The following is a 26,001-nucleotide window of genomic DNA, read 5'->3' as shown; positions in this document are numbered from 1 at the left end:
TACCAACATGTTGACTCACTTGTTTATTACACTGTATATATATATAGACAGATAATGTATTTTTTTATGACTTCAGAAGCTCTGTATTGTCATTGAATTTATTTACATGTTTTTTATTGTTTATCATTTAGCGACATTTTGTCCTTTCATTTTGAAATGATATATTTATGGTTGTTGTATGTTCCTGTGTGTATATGTTTTGTATTTTAAATATATTTGTTCCTTCTTGTATGATATGAAGCTGAGTGAAAAGTACCTGGCTTTGAGTCTGACTTTAATGATTTAATCCATGAAGTCAGCCGTCTCCATGGTTACGATGGGAACGTCTCACTGTCGTCTGGGGTTCAAACTGAAACCAGGGGGAACACAGCTCCCTCTAGTGGACTCCGAGGGGTACTACATGTATTCTCCACATAATAAATAACTGTGGAAATGAAAGCTCTCCTTCACAGAGTGAGGGGGAGGAGTCAGGACACGGCGTAAGAAAAGACTCTGCAGGTTTATTGAATCTTAGGACAGTACAGTTTCTATGTTAGGACCTTAAGGTAGTTAATATGGTGCCTGAAGGAGAAGCAGTGTTCGGGATAATAATCCAACAAAAGACAGACGAACACGGAGACGAGGACACTCTGAGCAATCACGCCACAAAAAGAACCTGCAGATCAATCACTTCCATCATTGATGATTCAGTCAGAAATCAAGACCCACAGTACAGGAAACACTGGCACAGAGGAGGTCACTAAATGAGATTCAGAAAGCAAGTCGTCAAGCTGGAGCGGGGCGGAGGCGCGGCCGTGTCCCTGTCTGCCGCCGGTCTGCCGGGCGTGTGAAGACTGAGGAGGGGGCGGGGTTAGCGCATGGTCACAAACTCCTCAGACGAGGTGGGGTGGATGGCCACAGTCTTGTCAAAGTCTGCTTTGGTGGCGCCCATCTTGATGGCCACGGAGAAGCCCTGCAGCATCTCATCACAGCCCAGACCCTGCATGTGGAGGCCGACCACCTGGAGGAGGAGGAGGAGCCAAGTTTAGAAAAACAGCGTCAGACGTTTGTGATCTATTAGAGGAGAGACAGAGAGGGAGACAGAGAGAGAGACAGAGACAGAGACAGAGAGAGAGAAGAGAGACAGAGAGAGAGACAGAGAGAGAGAGAGAGAGACAGAGGAGAGAGACAGAGAGAGAGACAGAGAGAGAGAGACAGAGACAGAGAGAGAGAAGACAGAGAGAGAAGAGAGAGAGAAGACAGAGAGAGAAGAGAGAGACAGAGAGACAGAGAGAGAGACAGAGAGAGGAGAGAGAGACAGAGAGAGAGACAGAGACAGAGACAGAGAGAGAGAAGAGAGACAGAGAGAGAGACAGAGAGACAGAGACAGAGGAGAGAGACAGAGAGAGAGAGACAGAGACAGAGAGAGAGAAGACAGAGAGAGAAGAGAGAGACAGAGAGAGAGACAGAGAGAGACAGAGAGAGACAGAGAGACAGAGACAGAGAGAGAGAAGACAGAGAGAGAAGAGAGAGACAGAGAGACAGAGAGAGAGACAGAGAGAGAGACAGAGAGAGACAGAGAGAGGAGAGAGAGACAGAGAGAGAGACAGAGACAGAGAAAGAAGAGAGAGAGAGACAGAGAGAGAGAAGAGAGCGAGACAGAGAGAGACAGAGAGAGAGACAGAGACAGAGAGAGAGAAGACAGAGAGAGAAGAGAGAGACAGAGAGAGAGACAGAGAGAGACAGAGAGGAGAGAGAGACAGAGAGAGAGACAGAGACAGAGAGAGACAGAGAGGAGAGAGAGACAGAGAGAGACAGAGAGAGGAGAGAGAGACAGAGAGAGAGACAGAGACAGAGAGAGAAGAGAGAGAGAGACAGAGAGAGAGACAGAGAGAGACAGAGAGAGAGACAGAGAGAGGAGAGAGAGACAGAGAGAGGAGAGAGAGACAGAGAGAGAGACAGAGACAGAGAGAGAAGAGAGAGAGAGACAGAGAGAGAGAAGAGAGCGAGACAGAGAGAGACAGAGAGAGAGAAGAGAGAGAGAGAGAGCAGAGAGAGAGAGACAGAGAGAGAGAAGAGAGACAGAGAGAGAGACAGAGACAGAGACAGAGAGAGACGAGAGAGACAGAGAGACAGAGAGAGAGAAGAGAGAGAGACAGAGAGAGGAGAGAGAGACAGAGAGAGAGACAGAGACAGAGAGAGAAGAGAGAGAGACAGAGACAGAGAGAGAAGAGAGAGAGACAGAGAGAGAGAGAGAGAGAGACAGAGAGAGAAGAGAGAGAGAGACAGAGAGAGACAGAGAGAGAAGAGAGAGAGAGACAGAGAGAGACAGAGAGAGAAGAGAGATAGAGACAGAGAGAGAGAGAGAGAGACAGAGAGAGAGAGACAGAGAGAGAGAGAGAGACAGAGAGAGAGACAGAGAGAGACAGAGAGAGGGCGTGGCTTTGATCTACCTTCAGCAGGTTTTCATCGACTTGTGTCAACATGTCTAACAAGAGAAATCTTTGTTGAACATCCAGAGAAAGAGAAATAAAGAACCTGCAGGATTTCTTTATTCACCCTGAAGGGAAATTCTGGTTTACACTCGGCTATTGAGAGACATGCTGCACGCATGCACGCACGCCACCTGGCACCTGTCCAGCGACCAGGCCGACCTCCAGACTCTGGTCCACGGTGTGCGGTTCAGATCTGTGGACCTGTCTCTGAAGGAGCGCTCTCTCTCTGCTTCTGTTTCTTTAAGTCACTGTAAAGAACTTTGAATGGCGTTTGATCTGTATGAAAGGATTCTCGTTTGATTGAAAAACTGGGCGAATGCGCCCTGAATGAACCTGCCCGGTCTCTAAGAAGCTCATACAAAGTGTTTCTGTTGAGACGAGCAGCGACCTCCCCCACGATCAACATATCACCAGATAATAAACCATGAGAACCCCTCCCCCGCTGTGAGGTGCAGGTGTGTAAACAGCTTCAGTGTGTTTGAGCAGCTGTACTCATACCTTCTCCTCTTTGCCCACACACACCAGCTTCATGACGCACTGACTCTTCCTGCTGGTGATGGCGTGATACATGGGCGTGAAAGACGTCCTGTAGGTCTTCACGTTCTCCTTCCCTCGAGACTTGATGGCCTCCTCTGTGCATAAAGGTGAAGCAAACAGATACAGGCTAAAAGGCAAAGCAAACGCCACTCACTGGAAGGTTCTGATTTAGAGAGCGTTACCAACCCTCTGTGAGACCCACGGTTCCAATGGGGGGGTGGCTGAAGACCACCGTGGGGATGCAGGAGTAGTCCAGCTTGGAGTCCTTCTTGCCCTCAAACAGTCTGTGCGCCAGCTTCCTGCCTGCTGCTATGGCAACTACCCAAACAAACCACAGGAGGTCAGAGTTCAGTTAGAGTGAAGGAACAAGAACTGCACGATTGTATTTAAAGATTCAGATGATGTACCTCTCACACCTAGTGTTTAAAATCAGTACTGCAGTCCAAATTCAAACATTGCAGAGCTCTGTCCCCCCCCCCCCCCCCCCCCCCCCCATGAACATGAGACTCGTACCAGGTGTAAGAAGAGCTCTGCCACAAACGTCCCCGACGGCGTAGATCCCTGGTCGGCTCGTGTTCTGAAACTCGTCCACGATGATCTGTCCTTTCTCGTCTGTGTCCACACCCTGAACACACACACAGACACATTTACAGTTTTCTCTTGATGGTTTTATTTCCTAACAATCCTTTGACTTACTCCAGAAAAAATGAACTTCCTGAACAGAGCTGTGAACCCTTTCTTCTATCGATGAGCCTGAGCCTGTTTCTTTTTAACACCTGTTTGGGATCTGATTTATTATCACAAACATCCTCCTGATCTGTTCACACATGACGCTCCTCCTGATCTGTTCACACATGATGCTCCTCCTGATCTGTTCACACATGACGCTCCTCCTGATCTGTTCACACATGACGCTCCTCCTGATCTGTTCACACATGATGCTCCTCCTGACCTGTTCACACATGACGCTCCTCCTGATCTGTTCACACATGACCCTCCTCCTGACCCCTGATCTGTTCACACATGACGCTCCTCCTGATCTGTTCACACATGACCCTCCTCCTGACCCCTGATCTGTTCACACATGACCCTCCTCCTGATCTGTTCACACATGACCCTCCTCCTGACCCCTGATCTGTTCACACATGACGCTCCTCCTGATCTGTTCACACATGACGCTCCTCCTGATCTGTTCACACATGACCCTCCTCCTGACCTGTTCACACATGACGCGCCTCCTGACCTGTTCACACATGACGCTCCTCCTGACCCCTGATCTGTTCACACATGACCCTCCTCCTGATCTGTTCACACATGACGCTCCTCCTGACCCCTGATCTGTTCACACATGACCCTCCTCCTGACCTGTTCACACATGACCCTCCTCCTGATCTGTTCACACATGACCCTCCTCCTGACCCCTGATCTGTTCACACATGACGCTCCTCCTGACCTGTTCACACATGACCCTCCTCCTGACCTGTTCACACATGACCCTCCTCCTGACCCCTGATCTGTTCACACATGACCCTCCTCCTGATCTGTTCACACATGACCCTCCTCCTGACCCCTGATCTGTTCACACATGACCCTCCTCCTGACCTGTTCACACATGACGCTCCTCCTGACCTGTTCACACATGACCCTCCTCCTGACCTGTTCACACATGACGTTCCTCCTGACCCCTGATCTGTTCACACATGACCCTCCTCCTGACCTGTTCACACATGACCCTCCTCCTGATCTGTTCACACATGACGCTCCTCCTGATCTGTTCACACATGACGCTCCTCCTGATCTGTTCACACATGACGCTCCTCCTGACCTGTTCACACATGACGCTCCTCCTGATCTGTTCACACATGACCCTCCTCCTGATCTGTTCACACATGACGCTCCTCCTGATCTGTTCACACATGACGCTCCTCCTGATCTGTTCACACATGACGCTCCTCCTGATCTGTTCACACATGACGCTCCTCCTGATCTGTTCACACATGACCCTCCTCCTGATCTGTTCGCACATGACGCTCCTCCTGATCTGTTCGCACATGACGCTCCTCCTGATCTGTTCACACATGACGCTCCTCCTGATCTGTTCACACATGACGCTCCTCCTGATCTGTTCACACATGACCCTCCTCCTGATCTGTTCGCACATGACTTGAAATGGCGCTCCGATCAGGGCAACAGTCTGAGTGAATAATGTGTCGGCGTTCACACATGCTCCTGTAAATATTTTCCTGAGTTTCTCTCTGCAGGTGTGAAAGCACTAAATTGTTTACTTTACCATCTCCCCGATGTTCAGTCCTGAGGTATTGGGCTGCCGCCCGATGGCCCAGAGGAGACAGTCCACCTCTTGGATGGTTCTGACCTTCTCCTCGTCGTTCTTCTTCTCGGGGTCTTTGGTGACCAGCGTCACCTCCAGCCCTTTGTCCGTTTTACACACAGACTTCACCTGTGAGTTCTTCCACAGGTCCACGCCTGAGTTCTGTAGCTCTTTGGTGCAGTTAGCGCTGATGAGGCTGTCGAAGTTCCTCAGCACCTGCAGAGGGGAGGAGGGGGCGTTTATTTATTCATTTGTTAGGGACAGTGCATATTAATGAACAGCTGTAACAATTACAGCTGTAAAAATGCCAGATTATAGCAGAAGTGCTAGTTTCCATCTGTTGTCCCTAGGCAGGTAACAGAGAAAGACAAATAAAAATAAAATACAAATACAAAGGCACAAGTGACACAAGACAATAATAGAGGTTAAAGGTGGTCACAGACTTGTTTGAGGTGTGTTTTGAAGGTTGCATATGTTTGTGAGTCTCTTAGTGTGAGTGGGAGAATATTCCAATATTTAGTTCCTTTGACTGACAGAACAGTTTGTCTGAATGTAGTGCATCTGTATGGGGCCTCACAGTCTCCTCGGGCTGTGGCCCTGGTGCCGATCCCACTGGCAGACTTCAGCTTTATAAAGTCCTTCAAAGGAGGAGGAGCAAGTCCGTGCAAAATTCTATATATAAAACATGCATTTTTAAAATGAACAAAATTATGAAAATTTAGTAAATTATGTTTATCTATGTTTAGAGGTCACTCTCTTTTTAAACCCTCATGTATCAGACGCTGAGCTTCAGTGTGTGTCTCACTCCAGTCTGCCGGATGATCAGGGACGTTTTGGACCCCAGGGTGGACAGGATACCCGCCAACTCCACGGCGATATACCCCGCCCCCACGATCACGCTGCGCCTGTTAGGGGACAAAATGCCTTTAAATCACAGAACCTCACACACATGCTCCAAACACTCAGGAGCTTTGATTGTCCGCTTACTTTGGCAGAGTTTCCAGCTCGAAGAATCCATCGCTGGTCACGCCCAGATTGGCCCCTGAACGATAAAAGCGAGGAAACGTTAAAGGATGAAATCAAAACAATGGGAGGAGCCTGATGGCGTCACTAACATGTCTGACCTGGAACTTCATCTTCACTCAGAACAGACGGCTGCCCTCCGGTGGCGATGAGGATGTGAGGCGCCGTGTACTTCCTGCCGTTGACCTCCACAGTGGGCTCGGGGTCGTTGGTGAAGCGGGCGTGGCCTTGGATGGTTTGGATTTTCGCCTGAGAAGGAGCAGAGGTTTTCTTTATGACTGTTTAGAGGTCAAACATCAAAGAGGAGGTCGAGGTGAACTTACTTTGTCCAGGTTGTTTCGGTAAATGCGATTGAGGTGACCGACGTACGCGTCTCGTTTGGCCTTCAGCGTTCTGCAGAAACAAGAAAGGACGAAGGAGAGCTCGTAAAACAGAAGATCAGGTTCTGACGTTCAGATTTAAGATCCCGACACACCAAGGAGACCGTCCACCGTCAGTGAGCGGTCGTCGCCCTAGTTCTTTGGCTTTAACATAAGGTAACATAACAGAAGGTCGATTTAAACCGACTTGGAAAGAAGACTCGTCCAGAGGAAGTTCTGTGGAATTAAACCAAGCAGTTCTTTTGTTACCGTCTGCTTGGCCCATTGTTCCCACAGCTCAGAGACACGATGCTTCACTTCCTCCTGTGTCTCACTTTTCACCGTCTCATCACAACATCCCTAAAACGTAACACGAGCTGCAGACTACAAACCCACTTCAAACTGGGAACCAGCACCATTAGATCCAGCTCAGTGAGAAGATGAAGCATCTATAAACACGCTCCTCATAACATAAGTTTGTATTATGAGTATTTTCAGGATTTACAGCTGAAAAAGTTCACTGCCATTAATAAATAAATAAATATTTTGAAATTGATCTTCATATTTGCAGATTAGTTTACGCTTTTGTGGATCTGTGTACACATATTCAAATAGTTTTGCCACAATAATAGCTCCATAAAGACACACACACACACACACACTTATCAGTATTCCAATAAATGTAAACAAAACCCTGCTAACAGCTGATTGGTCCACGATGTTAACTCTCTGTTTATAGAACAATGAGTTCCATTCATGCAGCCACACCTCAACGCCGCCTCGACGCCCCGATGAACATTGGAGATTAATGGACTTCCTCATGTTGCAGACAGACACTCCTGCCTTATCTCAACTGTGACCTTGAACGCACCACAGCCAACAAACACGCCGACTGAAGGTGGAGGAGGGGCTAAAGACGAGGCGGACGGAGGAGAAGAGGATTGAAGGTGGAGGAGGGACTAAAGACTAGGCAGACGGAGGAGAAGAGGACTGAAGGTGGAGGAGGGACTAAAGACGAGGCAGACGGAGGAGAAGAGGACTGAAGGTGGAGGAGGGACTAAAGACTAGGCGGACGGAGGAGAAGAGGACTGAAGGTGGAGGAGGGACTAAAGACGAGGCAGACGGAGGAGAAGAGGACTGAAGGTGGAGGAGGGACTAAAGACTAGGCGGACGGAGGAGAAGAGGACTGAAGGTGGAGGAGGGACTAAAGACTAGGCAGACGGAGGAGAAGAGGACTGAAGGTGGAGGAGGGACTAAAGACGAGGCAGACGGAGGAGAAGAGGACTGAAGGTGGAGGAGGGACTAAAGACTAGGCGGACGGAGGAGAAGAGGACTGAAGGTGGAGGAGGGACTAAAGACGAGACGGAGGAGAAGAGGACTGAAGGTGGAGGAGGGACTAAAGACTAGGCGGACGGAGGAGAAGAGGACTGAAGGTGGAGGAGGGACTAAAGACTAGGCGGACGGAGGAGAAGAGGACTGAAGGTGGAGGAGAGACTAAAGACGAGGCGGACGGAGGAGAAGAGGACTGAAGGTGGAGGAGGGACTAAAGACTAGGCGGACGGAGGAGAAGAGGACGGAAGGTGGAGGAGGGACTAAAGACTAGGCGGACGGAGGAGAAGAGGACTGAAGGTGGAGGAGGGACTAAAGACTAGGCGGACGGAGGAGAAGAGGACTGAGGGTGGAGGAGGGACTAAAGACGAGGCGGACGGAGGAGAAGAGGACTGAAGGTGGAGGAGGGACTAAAGACGAGACAGACAGAGGAGAAGAGGACTGAAGGTGGAGGAGGGACTAAAGACGAGACGGAGGAGAAGAGGACTGAAGGTGGAGGAGGGACTAAAGACGAGACGGAGGAGAAGAGGACTGAAGGTGGAGGAGGGACTAAAGACGAGACGGACGGAGGAGAAGAGGACTGAAGGTGGAGGAGGGACTAAAGACGAGACAGACAGAGGAGAAGAGGACTGAAGGTGGAGGAGGGACTAAAGACGAGACGGAGGAGAAGAGGACTGAAGGTGGAGGAGGGACTAAAGACGAGACGGAGGAGAAGAGGACTGAAGGTGGAGGAGGGACTAAAGACGAGACGGACGGAGGAGAAGAGGACTGAAGGTGGAGGAGGGACTAAAGACGAGACGGACGGAGGAGAAGAGGACTGAAGGTGGAGGAGGGACTAAAGACGAGACGGACGGAGGAGAAGAGGACTTAAGGTGGAGGAGGGACTAAAGACGAGACAGACGGAGGAGAAGAGGACTGAAGGTGGAGGAGGGACTAAAGATGAGACAGACGGAGGAGAAGAGGACTGAAGGTGGAGGAGGGACTAAAGACTAGGCGGATGGAGGAGAAGAGGACTGAAGGTGGAGGAGGGACTAAAGACGAGACGGAGGAGAAGAGGACTGAAGGTGGAGGAGGGACTAAAGACGAGATGGACGGAGGAGAAGAGGACTGAAGGTGGAGGAGAGACTAAAGACGAGACAGACGGAGGATAAGAGGACTGAAGGTGGAGGAGGGACTAAAGACGAGACGGAGGAGAAGAGGACTGAAGGTGGAGGAGGGACTAAAGATGAGACAGACGGAGGAGAAGAGGACTGAAGGTGGAGGAGGGACTAAAGACGAGGCGGACGGAGGAGAAGAGGACTGAAGGTGGAGGAGGGACTAAAGACGAGGCGGACGGAGGAGAAGAGGACTGAAGGTGGAGGAGGGACTAAAGACGAGGCGGACGGAGGAGAAGAGGACTGAAGGTGGAGGAGGGACTAAAGACGAGACAGACGGAGGAGAAGAGGACTGAAGGTGGAGGAGGGACTAAAGACGAGACGGACGGAGGAGAAGAGGACTGAAGGTGGAGGAGGGACTAAAGACGAGACGGAGGAGAAGAGGACTGAAGGTGGAGGAGGGACTAAAGACGAGACGGACGGAGGAGAAGAGGACTTAAGGTGGAGGAGGGACTAAAGACGAGACAGACGGAGGAGAAGAGGACTGAAGGTGGAGGAGGGACTAAAGATGAGACAGACGGAGGAGAAGAGGACTGAAGGTGGAGGAGGGACTAAAGACGAGACAGACGGAGGAGAAGAGGACTGAAGGTGGAGGAGGGACTAAAGACGAGACAGACGGAGGAGAAGAGGACTGAAGGTGGAGGAGGGACTAAAGACTAGGCGGATGGACGAGAAGAGGACTGAAGGTGGAGGAGGGACTAAAGACGAGACGGAGGAGAAGAGGACTGAAGGTGGAGGAGGGACTAAAGATGAGACAGACGGAGGAGAAGAGGACTGAAGGTGGAGGAGGGACTAAAGACGAGGCAGACAGAGGAGAAGAGGACTGAAGGTGGAGGAGGGACTAAAGACGAGACGGAGGAGAAGAGGACTGAAGGTGGAGGAGGGACTAAAGATGAGACAGACGGAGGAGAAGAGGACTGAAGGTGGAGGAGGGACTAAAGACGAGACAGACGGAGGAGAAGAGGACTGAAGGTGGAGGAGGGACTAAAGACGAGACAGACGGAGGAGAAGAGGACTGAAGGTGGAGGAGGGACTAAAGACTAGGCGGATGGACGAGAAGAGGACTGAAGGTGGAGGAGGGACTAAAGACGAGACGGAGGAGAAGAGGACTGAAGGTGGAGGAGGGACTAAAGATGAGACAGACGGAGGAGAAGAGGACTGAAGGTGGAGGAGGGACTAAAGACGAGGCAGACAGAGGAGAAGAAGACTGAAGGTGGAGGAGGGACTAAAGACGAGGCAGACGGAGGAGAAGAGGACAGAAGGTGGAGGAGGGACTAAAGACGAGACGGACGGAGGAGAAGAGGACTGAAGGTGGAGGAGGGACTAAAGACGAGACGGACGGAGGAGAAAAGGACTGAAGGTGGAGGAGGGACTAAAGACGAGACAGACGGAGGAGAAGAGGACTGAAGGTGGAGGAGGGACTAAAGACGAGACAGACGGAGGAGAAAAGGACTGAAGGTGGAGGAGGGACTAAAGACGAGACAGACGGAGGAGAAAAGGACTGAAGGTGGAGGAGGGACTAAAGATGAGACAGACGGAGGAGAAAAGGACTGAAGGTGGAGGAGGGACTAAAGACGAGACGGACGGAGGAGAAGAGGACTGAAGGTGGAGGAGGGACTAAAGACGAGGCGGACGGAGGAGAAGAGGACTGAAGGTGGAGGAGGGACTAAAGACGAGGCGGACGGAGGAGAAGAGGACTGAAGGTGGAGGAGGGACTAAAGACGAGACAGACGGAGGAGAAGAGGACTGAAGGTGGAGGAGGGACTAAAGACGAGGCGGACGGAGGAGAAGAGGACTGAAGGTGGAGGAGGGACTAAAGACGAGACAGACGGAGGAGAAGTGATCCGGCTGAGTTTTCAGGAAGTGTCAGGTTTCAACACGGAGCGTTTCACACTCTGTTTGTGATACTTACTCCCAACTGAAGCGCACACTCTCCACGTCATAGCCGTAATCAGCGTGATCGTGGAGATACTCGGCGTGCACCGCAGCGTTCCACATGACCTGCGAGGAGAGACACGGGTCAGAGACGGGCGGAATGTGACACCATGACGCCTCTTAGAAACGTAAACAAAAGAAGACGGTACCTTCTTGGGGACACAGCCGACATTGACCTAAAGAGAAACACACACACAGAGCACATTAGCTGAATGAAAGCTGGACCAATAAGATTCAAGCACGGCTCAAGTTAGAGAGAAAACGCCTCAGAGGTCAGAACGCCATCGACGCCAAAGAGTAACAGAGGAAAGCTGCAAACTTCTGATAATCGTCTCAGACAGAAGAAACATTTTTAAACATCAGTCTGTGTTCATGTGCCCCCCGCCTTCATCATGCCCCCCCCCCCGCCTTCATCATGGCCCCCCCCACCACTAAGAACTTACATAATCTACCTTGTAGTCAAACCAGCGCTGCAACTTTCAACACCTACGCTGTGTTCATGTGAACTAACCAGGAAGTGACAACACAATACTTCCTGCTCGACCACATGGACCCTCCTGGTCTTCAGGTGTAGCCTGATGGGACATCGCCGGGGTCAGCTCGTCCATCCTCAGGACCCAATAAAAACTCTAAATATTTATCAACCACTCAAGAGTCATTGAACTACAAATAAAGGATTGTTCAAGTTTGGATCTCAGACGGTACAAAGAATGTGACGGGGCACCAGGGGACCAGCGGTTAGTTTGCACGCCCCATGTACAGAGGCTACAGTCCCATAAGTGGACCACAGGTGTTCAAATCTGACCTGTGGGTCCTTACCTGCATGCCATACCCGCTCCCTCGCTCTCTCGCTCTCTCAAAAATAAAACAAAACAAAAAACATTTAAAAAGCTTCAAATACTTTTTTTCTTCCAGGCACACATTCAAGACCCAGTGAAAACTGCTCCGCGACCCTCTTTAGAGTCCCGACCCACATGTTGAGAATCACTATAACAGCTGTGTTGAGCTAAATACAGATAGCTGATCCAGTCTTTCATTTCATGATCATTTTGTAACTTTATTCTTACTTCCTCATTTCTAACAACAGTTCTGTGCCTGCCTGTTAACATCACTGATCATTTGAAACTTCTAAAACAACATCCTACTAAAAGGTTTAAAGTACAGAAGGTGAGGATAACACCTGTCCATCACAGCTGTGCACATCCGCACAGACGCTCTACATTTCCAACGTTTGTTGTAAACACACAAAAAAGAACCGGTCCACAAAAGGAGTCCGGAGGCTTCGCAGTGAACCTGGACACCGACATGCGTGATGAGGCTGCAGAGAGGACAGGACGGTGACAGAGGTCGGGAGGATAACAGTGGGAGGGGGGGGGTTGTAGTTTTACTCACGCAGGTACCTCCGAGTTTGTGACTCTCGATGACTGCGGTGGCTGCACCGAGCTCCGACGCCCTCCGAGCCCCGGCCAGACCTCCAGACCCCCCGCCGATCACCAGGAAGTCGAACCGGGTGGTTTCTGTGGAAGTCGGGCCTGAAGCCATGCTTCTGCGGATCACTGCGTGTCTGCGAAAAGACGAGAAAAGTTGCTTTCTGCGGATCAGACAGCAGGAGGCTTGGCTTAATACTGCCATAACCAGGAAGCTCGCAGGCAGGCGTGTGTGTCCGACAAACGGCGAATGGGAGGGTCAAGTGAAAGCCAATGCTGTGTCATTGTGAACTGCAACAATGGTGTGCAAATCCCAGAAACTGTTTTCACAATAGTTATGGTGATCCTCACACAGCTACAGTATGGCGGTTACAATAACAGGTGAATGAGAGCAGCGAAAAGGAATAAATATGAGACTGGACTCAAGAATTTAAAGGTGTTAAAATGTTCACATGTTGACAATAATGTGAGCTCTTCAGCAGTTTGTGTTACTCACCTGGATGAAGTCTGTGATGCTGGTACAGCATGAAGCAGCCTGCAGATCCGTGTGAACAGCATGTTTTCATCTCTTTAGGACATTACACACCTCGGTCTCTTTTCAGCCTGTCAGTCGGTGCTCACCTGTGGTTGGGTTAAACTTCATTAACGAAATACTAAAGCTGTAAACCACTTCCTGTGTCACTGGATGAACTCACAGCCCACTAACACTAGCGTGGGTGCCTAAATGACCCACTGACTTTCCACTCGTACTAATAATGGAGTCTGTTTCTGACCGAGCTACACTCACAAGTTTAAAAGTGGTTTGTCAAGTCACATCATTTTGTTCCTAACAAATCAATAATAATCACATGAAATATGAGATTCCCTCGTGTTCTTGCTCCACACAGTGTAACCCCAGGAGTAAGACCCCCGTTGTTTTTCTCCATAGTGGATTTGATTATTAGCCATGACGTCATAACCATCTAAAACTACGTGAGCGTGACACTATGGTATATGCTCGTGTTGACACAAGTACGTGAAATATCAATCTCGTTTTAAGAAAAACACGGTTTATTCACGATTTCTGCTATTAAAAAAAAGAACTACACTACCCACAATCCTAGTTTCACAGCGACGTCTCTGGTTGGTGGAGTTCGCTGTTACCATGGAAATGCGTACTGTCCCCGCGAGCTAGCGCTCGGCGGCTTCCACTAAAGATCAAAGTTCAAGATAATATAAAAAATAAACTCCAACATTATTAATAACGTTATAAACACTAACATAAAGAAGGTCCGTGTACGTTAAGAGAGAAGTTCACTAAAACTAGTTTGTTTGAATAGCAATGCATTGTGGGATGTGTAGTTCCTTCACTCATGAAAAAAAAGAAGATGTACACAGTCTTGTACCGTTGCCTTTTTTCTTGTTTTAAGAAGTCGTCTTAGTGCTGAGTCAGATGTTTCACGGTCACGAGTGTTTTGGTCGTGGGTTGGTTTGTTTCCAGGATTAAAAGTTCTGATTTAACGACTTTCTGTAAAGATTTGAACCGTAAATTCACTTCCGGTACCAGAGCTGCTGAAGAAGTGGGCGGTCACTGTTGAGCGTGTCAAAATAAAAATAAATAGAAAAATTCAAGCTTCCGGTTAAGACTTTCAGATTAAGACCTAACTCTTGAAAACATACACGAGTCATGTTCTGTAGCTACCACTACCAATATCAGACCAGTTTAATGTAAACAATAGATACATAATTACTGTATTCACAATAAATAGACAGAGAGTTTAATCGACAAAGAGGGAGAACTAACTGAGCAGGCTCTTATTTTGAAGGCGACAGCAGCCTTTTCACGGGTCGTTTTAGCTAGCTGCAGATTGCTAACACTAAGCTCGGCTCGGCTGACCGTGCAAACAACGTTCAGTTTAAAAAGGATTTATTGACATTAAAACTCACAACGGACTAAAAACCTGCTGCACAACTCGTGAATACGGTACGTGTGTTTGACTTTGTCTGTTTTGTTTAGATAAACCGTCTCTGCCCCCCCTCTCCTCTCCCCCTCCTCTCCTCTCCTCTCGCTGTGGCCTTTTTTCCTTGTGTTTAACGGAACACATCCCGGACTACAGGACCACATCCCGGACTACAGGACCACATCCCGGACTACAGGACCACATCCCGGACTACAGGACCACATCCCGGACTACAGGACCACATCCCGGACTACAGGACCACATCCCAGACTACAGGACCACATCCCGGACTACAGGACCACATCCCAGACTACAGTAACACATCCCGGACTACAGTACCACATCCCGGACTACAGTACCACATCCCGGACTACAGGACCACATCCCGGACTACAGGACCACATCCCGGACTACAGGACCACATCCCAGACTGCAGTAACACATCCCGGACTACAGGACCACATCCCAGACTGCAGTAACACATCCCAGACTACAGGACCACATCCCAGACTACAGGACCACATCCCAGACTGCAGTAACACATCCCGGACTACAGGACCACATCCCAGACTACAGGACCACATCCCGGACTACAGGACCACATCCCAGACTACAGGACCACATCCCAGACTGCAGTAACACATCCCAGACTGCAGTAACACATCCCGGACTACAGGACCACATCCCAGACTACAGGACCACATCCCAGACTGCAGTAACACATCCCAGACTACAGGACCACATCCCAGACTGCAGTAACACATCCCAGACTACAGGACCACATCCCGGACTACAGGACCACATCCCGGACTACAGGACCACATCCCGGACTACAGTAACACATCCCGGACTACAGGACCACATCCCGGACTACAGGACCACATCCCGGACTGCAGGACCACATCCCGGACTGCAGGACCACATCCCGGACTACAGGACCACATCCCGGACTACAGGACCACATCCCGGACTGCAGTAACACATCCCGGACTGCAGGACCACATCCCGGACTACAGTAACACATCCCGGACTACAGGACCACATCCCAGACTGCAGTAACACATCCCGGACTACAGTAACACATCCCGGACTACAGGACCACATCCCAGACTGCAGTAACACATCCCGGACTACAGTAACACATCCCGGACTACAGGACCACATCCCGGACTACAGTAACACATCCCGGACTACAGGACCACATCCCGGACTACAGGACCACATCCCGGACTACAGTAACACATCCCGGACTACAGGACCACATCCCGGACTACAGGACCACATCCCGGACTACAGTACCACATCCCGGACTACAGGACCACATCCCGGACTACAGTACCACATCCCAGACTACAGGACCACATCCCGGACTACAGTACCACATCCCAGACTACAGGACCACATCCCGGACTACAGGACCACATCCCAGACTACAGGACCACATCCCGGACTACAGGACCACATCCCGGACTACAGGACCACATCCCGGACTGCGTGTAGTTGAAGAGAATCTCAAAGTGAACTAAAGAGAGGAGAAGAACAAACTGGAGAACAGGAAACATGCAGCAGCAGGTTGATTAGAGCACGGAGATGGTAGAGGTGGCGTGCAGACAGTCATGCAGCGATCACAGGGAATAAAGGTCACCACCCCCTCCCACTGGCTCCTCCCACTGGCTCCAGGTGAATTCTCCTGATTATATCCTGCTGCGTTCTCACATCAGCTCACTCTGACTTTCTGCAGAATAAATACGAGGAGGCTGGAGGAGAAACTCTGAGTGAAGAGAGAAACATTCAGATGTTTGTGTTCATGACGCTCAGACTGAGAAACTTCAGGAGGTTCTGCTGTGTGGACGTGATAACAGACACACAGGAGGACTTTACAGTAAAATCTGGAATATAAAACGCAGTCTGTTTTGGGGGTTAGGGGTTCAGAAAAATCCACAACATGCACGTTTATCCTTCTACATTGATAGCCCGCGAGTCTCTCTTTCTGTCTCCAAGTTCTTATGACTTCATGATGGAGAAGAGATGGTAAAAAGGGGCGTTGCTCGCCTGGTCTGCATGCATGCATGGTCTGGTCCCTTTATAACTTACATTACAAAACGATCGAGGGCAGGTTTTAAATCGCGTAGCGGTGGATGATGGTGTGTCAGCATCATCCACCGGTTTATCAGTCGCACTGCTCAATGTGACACAACAGACTTTTTAGATGAAAAGACTAAACTGTGTTTTTTTGTCTCATGCTTTCCGCAGGAGGAAGTCACCCTCTCTGACCTCACAGCCCGTCTCTGAGGGGACGACCCCCGGACGCCCAGCTCGTTATGGACACTTCCTCCAATGTGTAGCTGCAGCGTTTGAGCGTTGTGGAGCAACTGGCTTGTGACCAGCAGACACCGCTTGATGACATGAAGCCCGCCAGCTATCAAAGCACGCCATCGCCGGTGAAAGTGGGACACTCCAGTTTGGCTTTAACAACTTCTAACGTCATGTACTGTGACAAATGCGGATTTGCTACAACGGACCCTGCTGTTTTCAAGAAGCACAGGATCGAGCACATGGGGATGAGGTTTTACTGTTTTTACTGCAACAACGTGTCGTTCAGCGAGGCCGAGCTGACGGCTCATGTGAAGCTTCACACCGTAAAGTATCAGTTCCAGTGTCCTCACTGCGGTCAGGGCTACATGAGGAGGCTGTGCCTGGTCAAACACATCGAGCGTCTGCACAGTAAGAGTCTTAGTCAAGGAGCTGCTAAACCTGGCACCACAAAGAGTCCACATGCTCCGTTCTCCAGTGCCTTACCAGGTGTGCCCACTGCTGTGACATCATCCCTACGACCTGCTGTCAGGGTCACGGTGCCCAGACCGAGTGCACCTGCTGTCAGACCGGACGAGCAAAGGGGGAGAACTCTGGACCACAAGACATCGAGTGTCATGAACAGTAAGACAGAACTCCTCCCCCCTCTGAACGGACTCATTCAGCAGAGCAGGGCTCTCACTGTGCCCCTCCCAGAGGAGGTCAACATCCCTGCAGACTGTTTGGTGGAGCTTGTGGAGGTCAGGACTGTCAACGGGACCAAGGAGCTCAAGCTGAGGCTCGTCTCTCAGCAGGAGAACGAGTCTGTGATAAAAGACACACGGACCACGGTCTCTGCAAACTCTGCACCCGGGAAGCCTTTATCCTCTTCATTTAATCCTCCAAACACGGGGAAGTGCTCGGTCAACAGGAAGCCGTACGACATGAAGGACGTGAACGTGGAGCCTCCTGCTGTGGTCAACGTTTACAACAATCAGCAGAATCACGTCAGCAAAGAAAAAAATGGACTCAAGAGAGGATCAGGAGAAATAATCGACCTGGAGCGTCACGCCGCCACGCCCAGGAAAGTTTCAAAAATCTTCAGTTCTGTGAGGGAGGGAAACAGTGGGATCAAAGTTAGTGCAGCTCCGCCCACTCTCACCTCCACCTGGACTCCTAACACGTTGCCTAGCAACCTGCAGACAGAGAACACGGGAGCCGGTGTTTCTCAGAGAGCAGATCAGAGGACGAGTTCAGTTCATCAGCAATCCAAGAGCTGCCAACAACAACGGGGGACGAGGGACTTAAAGAGTGTTCCTGGAGACGTGCTGTCGGGTGTGAAGCTGGAACCTGGCGTCCGCCTCAACAACATCACGGCCTCCATCATGAAGAAAGAGGCAGGGGGCTCCAACCAGCAGGATTCAAAGTCTTCATCTCCGTCCGTGTGCGCGTCCTCAGTTTCAGCTCTCAAACAGAAACCTCCGATGATTTCAGTTTGTACGGGAAAAGGTGCAAATGAATGTTTTTCAGGACTCATGGCGAGTAAGGGGTCCTCGGTGGTCAAAACACCGGCGCTGTCTAACGGCACACATCCAAAAGTCTCAACTTGGACACAGGAAGCCAGATTAAATAATAAAAACAGAGAGAGGGCGGAGCCAGAAGCTGAGAGCTTTCCAGTCATCTCATCCGTGTTCTCGTTAAGTCAACAACCGGAGGACGTGCAAGGTGCCATCCAGCCGCTGGTCATGGCGGCTCTGCGCGGTATAGTGATGAACAACAGCTCGGGCGCCATAACCCGAGAAAACAACGAGATAACGACCAGCACAGACCTGGTGAAGGAGCTGCCGGCACTGGGCTGCTCTGCTCAGGTGCTCAAAAGAAACGTATCGTTAAGCTGCGACGCTCGCCACACCACGGAGTCTGTAAAAGTCGAGCAGCTCGATAAAGGGATTGAAGCCCCTCCCCCCCTCAACCATGTGGATCCAATTCAAGTCAAGGAGGAGGAAAGTGGCACCAAGCCGCCGGACGACCACAAACAGAGTCAATCTCCTGATGTGAAACCTCCAGCAGATCAGAAGCCTGTTTCTAAAGTGAACGTAGAGGCGGAGCCTCCGCTGGCGAGGAACGAGCACGACGTCTACTCAAAGTTCCTCACCGTGTCTCTGCAGAGGGTTCAAGTTGGAGAGTGGAAAAAGAACAGGAAGGGACTGAAACTGCGATTATCTAAGTGTAAGACTCGGGGAGCTCCGGGCAGTCCGACTGACTGCTCAGTTATTTATCCGGTCCCTCTGAAGGAGGACCAGCCGGTGAAACGACCACGACCCAACCAGCCCGTGGTCGTGCTCAATCATCCCAGGCCCCGGGCTTCTTCAGCTCCGGCAGCCAGGGCGCACACTTTATCAGACACAGGAGCCTCCACGGGGGCCCCGAAGTGCCAAATCCTTAGAATGAGACTGAGTAAAGTGATGGGGCAGAAGTACGAGGTGATGGGCTGCACGGTCGGCGTCTTCTCATGAATGTACGGACAGAGAACCACAAACAGGACTACACGAGGACTAGTATTACAACGTGGACTTTAAATACACTCAATATTAAGGCTGTTATTTTCCTAAAGAAATGGACGTCTGAGTATCACTGACTTTAAATGTTTGTTATTTATATGGGACGCAGAGAGTTCAGGTGCAATGCAGTTTGACTGTTTCAGAGATGGTGGGCGGGGTTAGACCGCGGGCGTTATGTAGTCGACCTGTCGGAGTACAACACCGCATGCTGTTTACTCAAACAGGATAACTAACAGTATTTATCTTTTCTTCATATGAGATGATTGGGTACAGCTCACAGATCTATCGGCGTGTTTGTTACAGTTGAGTGGAGGAAGTCAAGAGGGAGTATTGTGATCAGTTGAAGGTCTCTGTTCTGGCCTTGAGCGATATCAGAAGAAAACATTCCTGTTGAAGGATTTCTGCACTCTGTTGTAATTAATTAGATCAACAGAAGAGTCCAAGGGAAGGAATCTGACACAGATATCTCTATCTGTCTATCTGCAGAGAAAGATATAAGATTTATTATGTTGAGTTATCAAACACGTGTGGAAAAGATTTATAATGAAGATGAGATGGTCACTCAGCATGTACGTGACCGCTTCAGGATGACGATAGCTGGTGTTAGAGAGACGGCTCAGACATTATGTCATCGTTCATGATCTGTGTGTCAGCAGTGTGGCGGTGTGCGTTCAGGTACAGATTTACATTGGGGTGATATTGCATGAAGGTGAAAGGACACATAGAGGTGTGTAGTGTACTACAGGGTGTGTTGAGTGCAGTGAAACCTCAGCGTCCCACGTCACTCTTTTTTACTCTGCTGACCTCTCCTGGTCATGAACTCGACTGATTGGACGTCACCAGCGGAACAAACGTCTCACTGCACCGCTCGCTACTTTATGATTCTGTGGGGCAACAGCTTAAGGATGACAAAGTATTTAAAGTAGAACTGTCAGCATTAACGAGTTAATCACATTAATCTCCTGTTTGTCCCTTCAGGCTCTCCGTAGATACTCGTCCTCAGTGTCTCCCTGTAGTCTCAGTGCTGCATCTTTGAATGTCTCATTTCACTTTAACAAACTCTCAGACAGTAATATCCACCTGATGACATCACACATTGACCTGATGACATCACACATTGACCTTATGACATCACACATTGACCTTATGACATCACACATTGACCTTATGACATCACACATTGACCTTTGATACTGTTCTTTTGAGCTGTTTGACGTCACTTTGGGATCCCTAACCACTTCCTGTTTCTGTGCTTATCTTCATGTTCTAACCTTCCATCTACAGGAAGCTCCTTACTTTATTTCAAAATAAAAGCACACAGTAAGTAAAGTACTCCCACCTTCAGACAGGACAAACCTTCAAAATAAAAGCCTAACAAGTTTTGGACTTTCAAACATGCGATTAAAATGTGATTCGTCGTGATTCACTTTTGAGATTTAGGGATTAATCGTGATTTAAAAAAAATAATCGTTTGACAGTCCTAATTTAAATATGGACAGCTTGATGGTGACCTCGCATTCCTTCGCTCTTCGTAGTCTCCGGTAAACTTCGCGTTGAGGATAATCTATGATTTCTATTTATTATTGTTTACCTCACTTTGTGTTTCCATGACATTTTAATGTCTTAACTCCGCTGATATTAACTCCTCCGTGTGCCAAACAGTTTCCTCTCTGTGAGGTCACCTTTAACCTTTATCCTGTTAGCGGGAGAAGCTAACGTTACATACACAGCGACGCACTTTGGATGGGTCGAAGAAGAAAGTGGTTTAAGAATAACACGCTCGTCTGTGTCTCCTGTGCAGTTTATAATGTAATCATGATGTATATGATGATGATAGGACTTTTATTGTGTAAATACTTTCTGATATCAACGTGTTCAGGAGCAGCTGTTCTGACGCTGCAGACACTAAAGCTGCTGCCGTGTGCGCTCTGTTTAAAGGCGTGAGCGCCCGTCCTCCTCAGTGTCCCGCTTTGCCTCTCATTCTTGTTTAACAAATATTCATGTTACTGTTCAGAGTGTTTTTTTTATTGTCTGTGTTGTAATTCATGTGCTCCGTGCTTTTATAAATCTATTGTGCAACAAAACATTTTTTTTATTAAAACAAAGTAAACTGACCGGCAGCTGAACGACTTGTTCTTTTACTGCTCGTGAAGACGAGTCTCTGGAAGGGCTTTGGTGTCTGTACCTTTAAATATGCAAATGAGCTGTGTCTGACCACGCCCCCTCTGGAAGGTGCTTGGGTGTACTTGGTGCTTTCTGGCTCCATGTCTTATTGTTTACGGTGAGAAGGCAGACTCAGAGGGCAGAACAAACACCTAGCTGTGGGAGTGTCACCCACCTGGGGGGGGGGGCTACTGCCCTTTGTGATGTCATGAAGGGAAAATCTCCAAACGGCCTGTTTGAGCACACATTTTCTGAAAAGTGGAGCAGGCAGAACACGGAGAGGATGGACTTTTCTCATCATTGGGGGGTTTGTAGACAGACTAGAGACACATGTTAGAGTTAGAGAAACATGACATTCAAACACTTTAAACTCTTTATATGTGATTTTTTGATCCAGCAGATGTCGCCCTTGAGCACCAGCATGAAACCAAAACAACTCGCGCTGCATTGTTGTGTTAGCATGCTAATGCTAGCGATCTTTATTCTGCTCGTATCTTCACACTGCATGTAAATTTACCTGAAATGAGCGTGATCTAGAAACACAGTTAAGCAGTGAGTACAGTATGTTATTCTTCTTTTCTCTAGTCCCTCAATTAAACAACTTTTATACACGAGGGGAGGAGTCAGCCGGCCGTCCCGACGATGTAAACATATGACATATGACTCTGACATCATCACAGACAGCGGGACTCGGGGGTCTCTCTCATGGTGTTTTGCTTTCTGATCGTTTTCAGAATCTTCTTTAAATAAAACCAATAAATGCAGAACATCAAAATAATAAAATGACTTTATTCAAAATAAACAGCCAGGCTTTAAAGTCGCTCATGAGCCCTAACCCTTTCCCATAGTGAGAAATAATTAAAAATGTGTTTTTCCTCTGATCGTGTGAACATACAGTCTCTAATGTTGTCTAGTAAATATGTTATATTCATTCTTTAAAGGTGAAGCTGTATCCCTCTGCTGCTGTGATGACCGAGCTGGGACTCAGCTGGTCCTCGTCGTTGCCATGGTTCCCCCGTCTCATTGCAGCAGCAGGTCCACGTCCCTTTTTGTAATGGGACATGTCAGCACACAGTTTTCCGGGTATCTGCTCCCGGGTAGACTCCTCCCACTGATGAGGACGATCGGGAAGATGGAGTGGAACTTGATGATCTCTGCCACCGAGACGAACATCTGCAAGAAGACGAAAGAACAAGTTATGATGACGCTGAAGAGAGAAGGAAGGTGACATCTGATCTGAGGGGGATTGTTCTGAGTGTGTACAGGACGAGACGAGACGTTTGGGGCTCACATTAAAATGTGTGTAGGTATATTACATGAGTGTGTAGGTATATTATATGAGTGTGTAGGTATATTACATGAGTGTGTAGGTATATTACATGAGTGTGTAGGTATATTATATGAGTGTGTAGGTATATTACATGAGTGTGTAGGTATATTACATGAGTGTGTAGGTATATTACATGAGTGTGTAGGTATATTATATGAGAGTGTAGGTATATTACATGTATATGAGTGTGTAGGTATATTACATGAGTGTGTAGGTATATTACATGAGTGTGTAGGTATATTATATGAGTGTAGGTATATTATATGAGAGTGTAGGTATATTACATGTATATGAGTGTGTAGGTATATTACATGTATATGAGTGTGTAGGTATATTACATGAGTGTGTAGGTATATTATATGAGAGTGTAGGTATATTACATGTATATGAGTGTGTAGGTATATTATATGAGTGTGTAGGTATATTACATGAGTGTGTAGGTATATTACATGAGTGTGTGTGTAGGTATATTACATGAGTGTGTAGGTATATTACATGTATATGAGTGTGTAGGTATATTATATGAGTGTGTAGGTATATTACATGTATTTGAGTGTGTAGGTATATTACATGAGTGTGTGTGTAGGTATATTACATGAGTGTGTAGGTATATTACATGTATATGAGTGTGTAGGTATAGTATATGAGTGTGTAGGTATATTACATGAGTGTGTAGGTATATTACATGTATATGAGTGTGTAGGTATAGTATATGAGTGTGTAGGTATATTACATGAGTGTGTGTGTAGGTATATTACATGAGTGTGTAGGTATATTACATGTATATGAGTGTGTAGGTATATTACATGAGTGTGTGTGTAGGTATATTACATGAGTGTGTAGGTATATTACATGTATATGAGTGTGTAGGTATAGTATATGAGTGTGTAGGTATATTACATGAGTGTGTAGGTATATTACATGTATATGAGTGTGTAGGTATAGTATATGAGTGTGTAGGTATATTACATGAGTGTGTAGGTATATTACATGAGTGTTTAGGTATATTATATGAGAGTGTAGGTATATTACATGTATATGAGTGTGTAGGTATATTACATGTATATGAGTGTGTAGGTATATTATATGAGTGTGTAGGTGTGTAGGTATATTATATGAGTGTGTAGGTATATTATATGAGAGTGTAGGTATATTACATGTATATGAGTGTGTAGGTATATTATATGAGTGTGTAGGTATATTATATGAGAGTGTAGGTATATTACATGTATATGAGTGTGTAGGTATATTATGAGTGTGTAGGTATATTATATGAGAGTGTAGGTATATTACATGTATATGAGTGTGTAGGTATATTACATGTATATGAGTGTGTAGGTATATTACATGAGTGTGTAGGTATATTATATGAGAGTGTAGGTATATTACATGTATATGAGTGTGTAGGTATATTACATGAGTGTGTAGGTATATTATATGAGAGTGTAGGTATATTACATGTATATGAGTGTGTAGGTATATTATATGAGTGTGTAGGTATATTATATGAGAGTGTAGGTATATTACATGTATATGAGTGTGTAGGTATATTACATGAGTGTGTAGGTATATTACATGAGTGTGTAGGTATATTACATGAGCGTGTAGGTATATTACATGTATATGAGTGTGTAGGTATATTATATGAGTGTGTAGGTATATTATATGAGAGTGTAGGTATATTACATGTATATGAGTGTGTAGGTATATTATATGAGAGTGTAGGTATATTACATGTATATGAGTGTGTAGGTATATTACATGAGTGTGTAGGTATATTACATGAGTGTGTAGGTATATTACATGAGCGTGTAGGTATATTACATGTATATGAGTGTGTAGGTATATTATATGAGTGTGTAGGTATATTATATGAGAGTGTAGGTATATTACATGTATATGAGTGTGTAGGTATATTACATGAGTGTGTAGGTATATTACATGAGTGTGTAGGTATATTACATGAGTGTTTAGGTATATTATATGAGAGTGTAGGTATATTACATGTATATGAGTGTGTAGGTATATTATATGAGAGTGTAGGTATATTACATGTATATGAGTGTGTAGGTATAGTATATGAGTGTGTAGGTATATTACATGAGTGTGTAGGTATATTACATGAGTGTGTAGGTATATTACATGAGTGTGTAGGTATATTATATGAGTGTGTAGGTGTGTAGGTATATTATATGAGTGTGTAGGTATATTATATGAGAGTGTAGGTATATTACATGTATATGAGTGTGTAGGTATATTATATGAGTGTGTAGGTATATTATATGAGAGTGTAGGTATATTATATGAGAGTGTAGGTATATTACATGTATATGAGTGTGTAGGTATATTATATGAGAGTGTAGGTATATTATATGAGAGTGTAGGTATATTACATGTATATGAGTGTGTAGGTATATTATGAGTGTGTAGGTGTGTAGGTATATTATATGAGTGTGTAGGTATATTACATGTATATGAGTGTGTAGGTATATTATATGAGTGTGTAGGTATATTATATGAGAGTGTAGGTATATTACATGTATATGAGTGTGTAGGTATATTATATGAGTGTGTAGGTATATTATGAGAGTGTAGGTATATTACATGTATATGAGTGTGTAGGTATATTACATGTATATGAGTGTGTAGGTATATTACATGAGTGTGTAGGTATATTACATGAGTGTGTGTGTAGGTATATTACATGAGTGTGTAGGTATATTACATGTATATGAGTGTGTAGGTATAGTATATGAGTGTGTAGGTATATTACATGAGTGTGTAGGTATATTACATGTATATGAGTGTGTAGGTATAGTATATGAGTGTGTAGGTATATTACATGAGTGTGTGTGTAGGTATATTACATGAGTGTGTAGGTATATTACATGTATATGAGTGTGTAGGTATAGTATATGAGTGTGTAGGTATATTACATGAGTGTGTAGGTATATTACATGAGTGTGTGTGTAGGTATATTACATGAGTGTGTAGGTATATTACATGTATATGAGTGTGTAGGTATAGTATATGAGTGTGTAGGTATATTACATGAGTGTGTAGGTATATTACATGTATATGAGTGTGTAGGTATAGTATATGAGTGTGTAGGTATATTACATGAGTGTGTAGGTATATTACATGAGTG

The 26,001-nt window shown here is 47.0% G+C and overlaps 3 protein-coding genes across 6 annotated transcripts in view; 1 reads left to right on the top strand and 2 right to left on the bottom strand.

Moving 5' to 3' along the window:
* Positions 1–480: 480 nt before the first annotated feature.
* gsr (glutathione reductase) lies at positions 481–14,133 on the bottom strand. Of its 4 annotated transcripts, XM_061047495.1 has the most exons (14): positions 13,953–14,133; positions 13,064–13,204; positions 12,533–12,704; positions 11,290–11,316; positions 11,118–11,206; positions 6,687–6,756; positions 6,465–6,612; positions 6,328–6,382; positions 6,146–6,245; positions 5,302–5,556; positions 3,525–3,636; positions 3,198–3,329; positions 2,973–3,106; positions 481–1,000 (listed from the first exon to the last, which is right to left on the bottom strand). In XM_061047495.1, the coding sequence occupies exons 2-14, from the start codon at positions 13,123–13,125 to the stop codon at positions 851–853; spliced, it is 1,506 nt and encodes a 501-aa protein (XP_060903478.1). In that variant the 5' UTR covers positions 13,126–13,204; positions 13,953–14,133; the 3' UTR covers positions 481–850. The 4 variants fall into 4 exon arrangements, with proteins under 4 accessions (XP_060903478.1, XP_060903479.1, XP_060903477.1 ...); XM_061047496.1 differs by lacking the exon at positions 13,064–13,204; XM_061047494.1 differs by lacking the exon at positions 13,953–14,133 and having other exon boundaries at positions 13,064–13,898.
* Positions 14,134–16,588: 2,455 nt separating this feature from the next.
* Positions 16,589–21,474, top strand: LOC132981576 (uncharacterized). The gene has a single exon (XM_061047512.1). It carries the CDS (start codon positions 16,913–16,915, stop codon positions 19,313–19,315), a length of 2,403 nt encoding a protein of 800 aa, XP_060903495.1. The 5' UTR covers positions 16,589–16,912; the 3' UTR covers positions 19,316–21,474.
* A 410-nt stretch (positions 21,475–21,884) lies between these two features.
* The window catches only part of LOC132981581 (cytokine-dependent hematopoietic cell linker), a 36,167-nt gene continuing 32,050 nt past the window's right edge, over positions 21,885–26,001 (bottom strand). Inside the window, exon 16 of the mRNA XM_061047519.1 lies at positions 21,885–22,696. Within this exon, the coding sequence (XP_060903502.1) occupies positions 22,544–22,696 (153 nt within the window). The 3' untranslated portion in view covers positions 21,885–22,543. The remainder of the gene's footprint in view (positions 22,697–26,001) is intronic.

The sequence above is a fragment of the Labrus mixtus genome, chromosome 10 (assembly GCF_963584025.1).
Source record: "Labrus mixtus chromosome 10, fLabMix1.1, whole genome shotgun sequence".
Lineage (NCBI taxonomy): Eukaryota > Metazoa > Chordata > Actinopteri > Labriformes > Labridae > Labrus > Labrus mixtus.
This window is presented reverse-complemented; position numbering and strand designations above follow the sequence as displayed.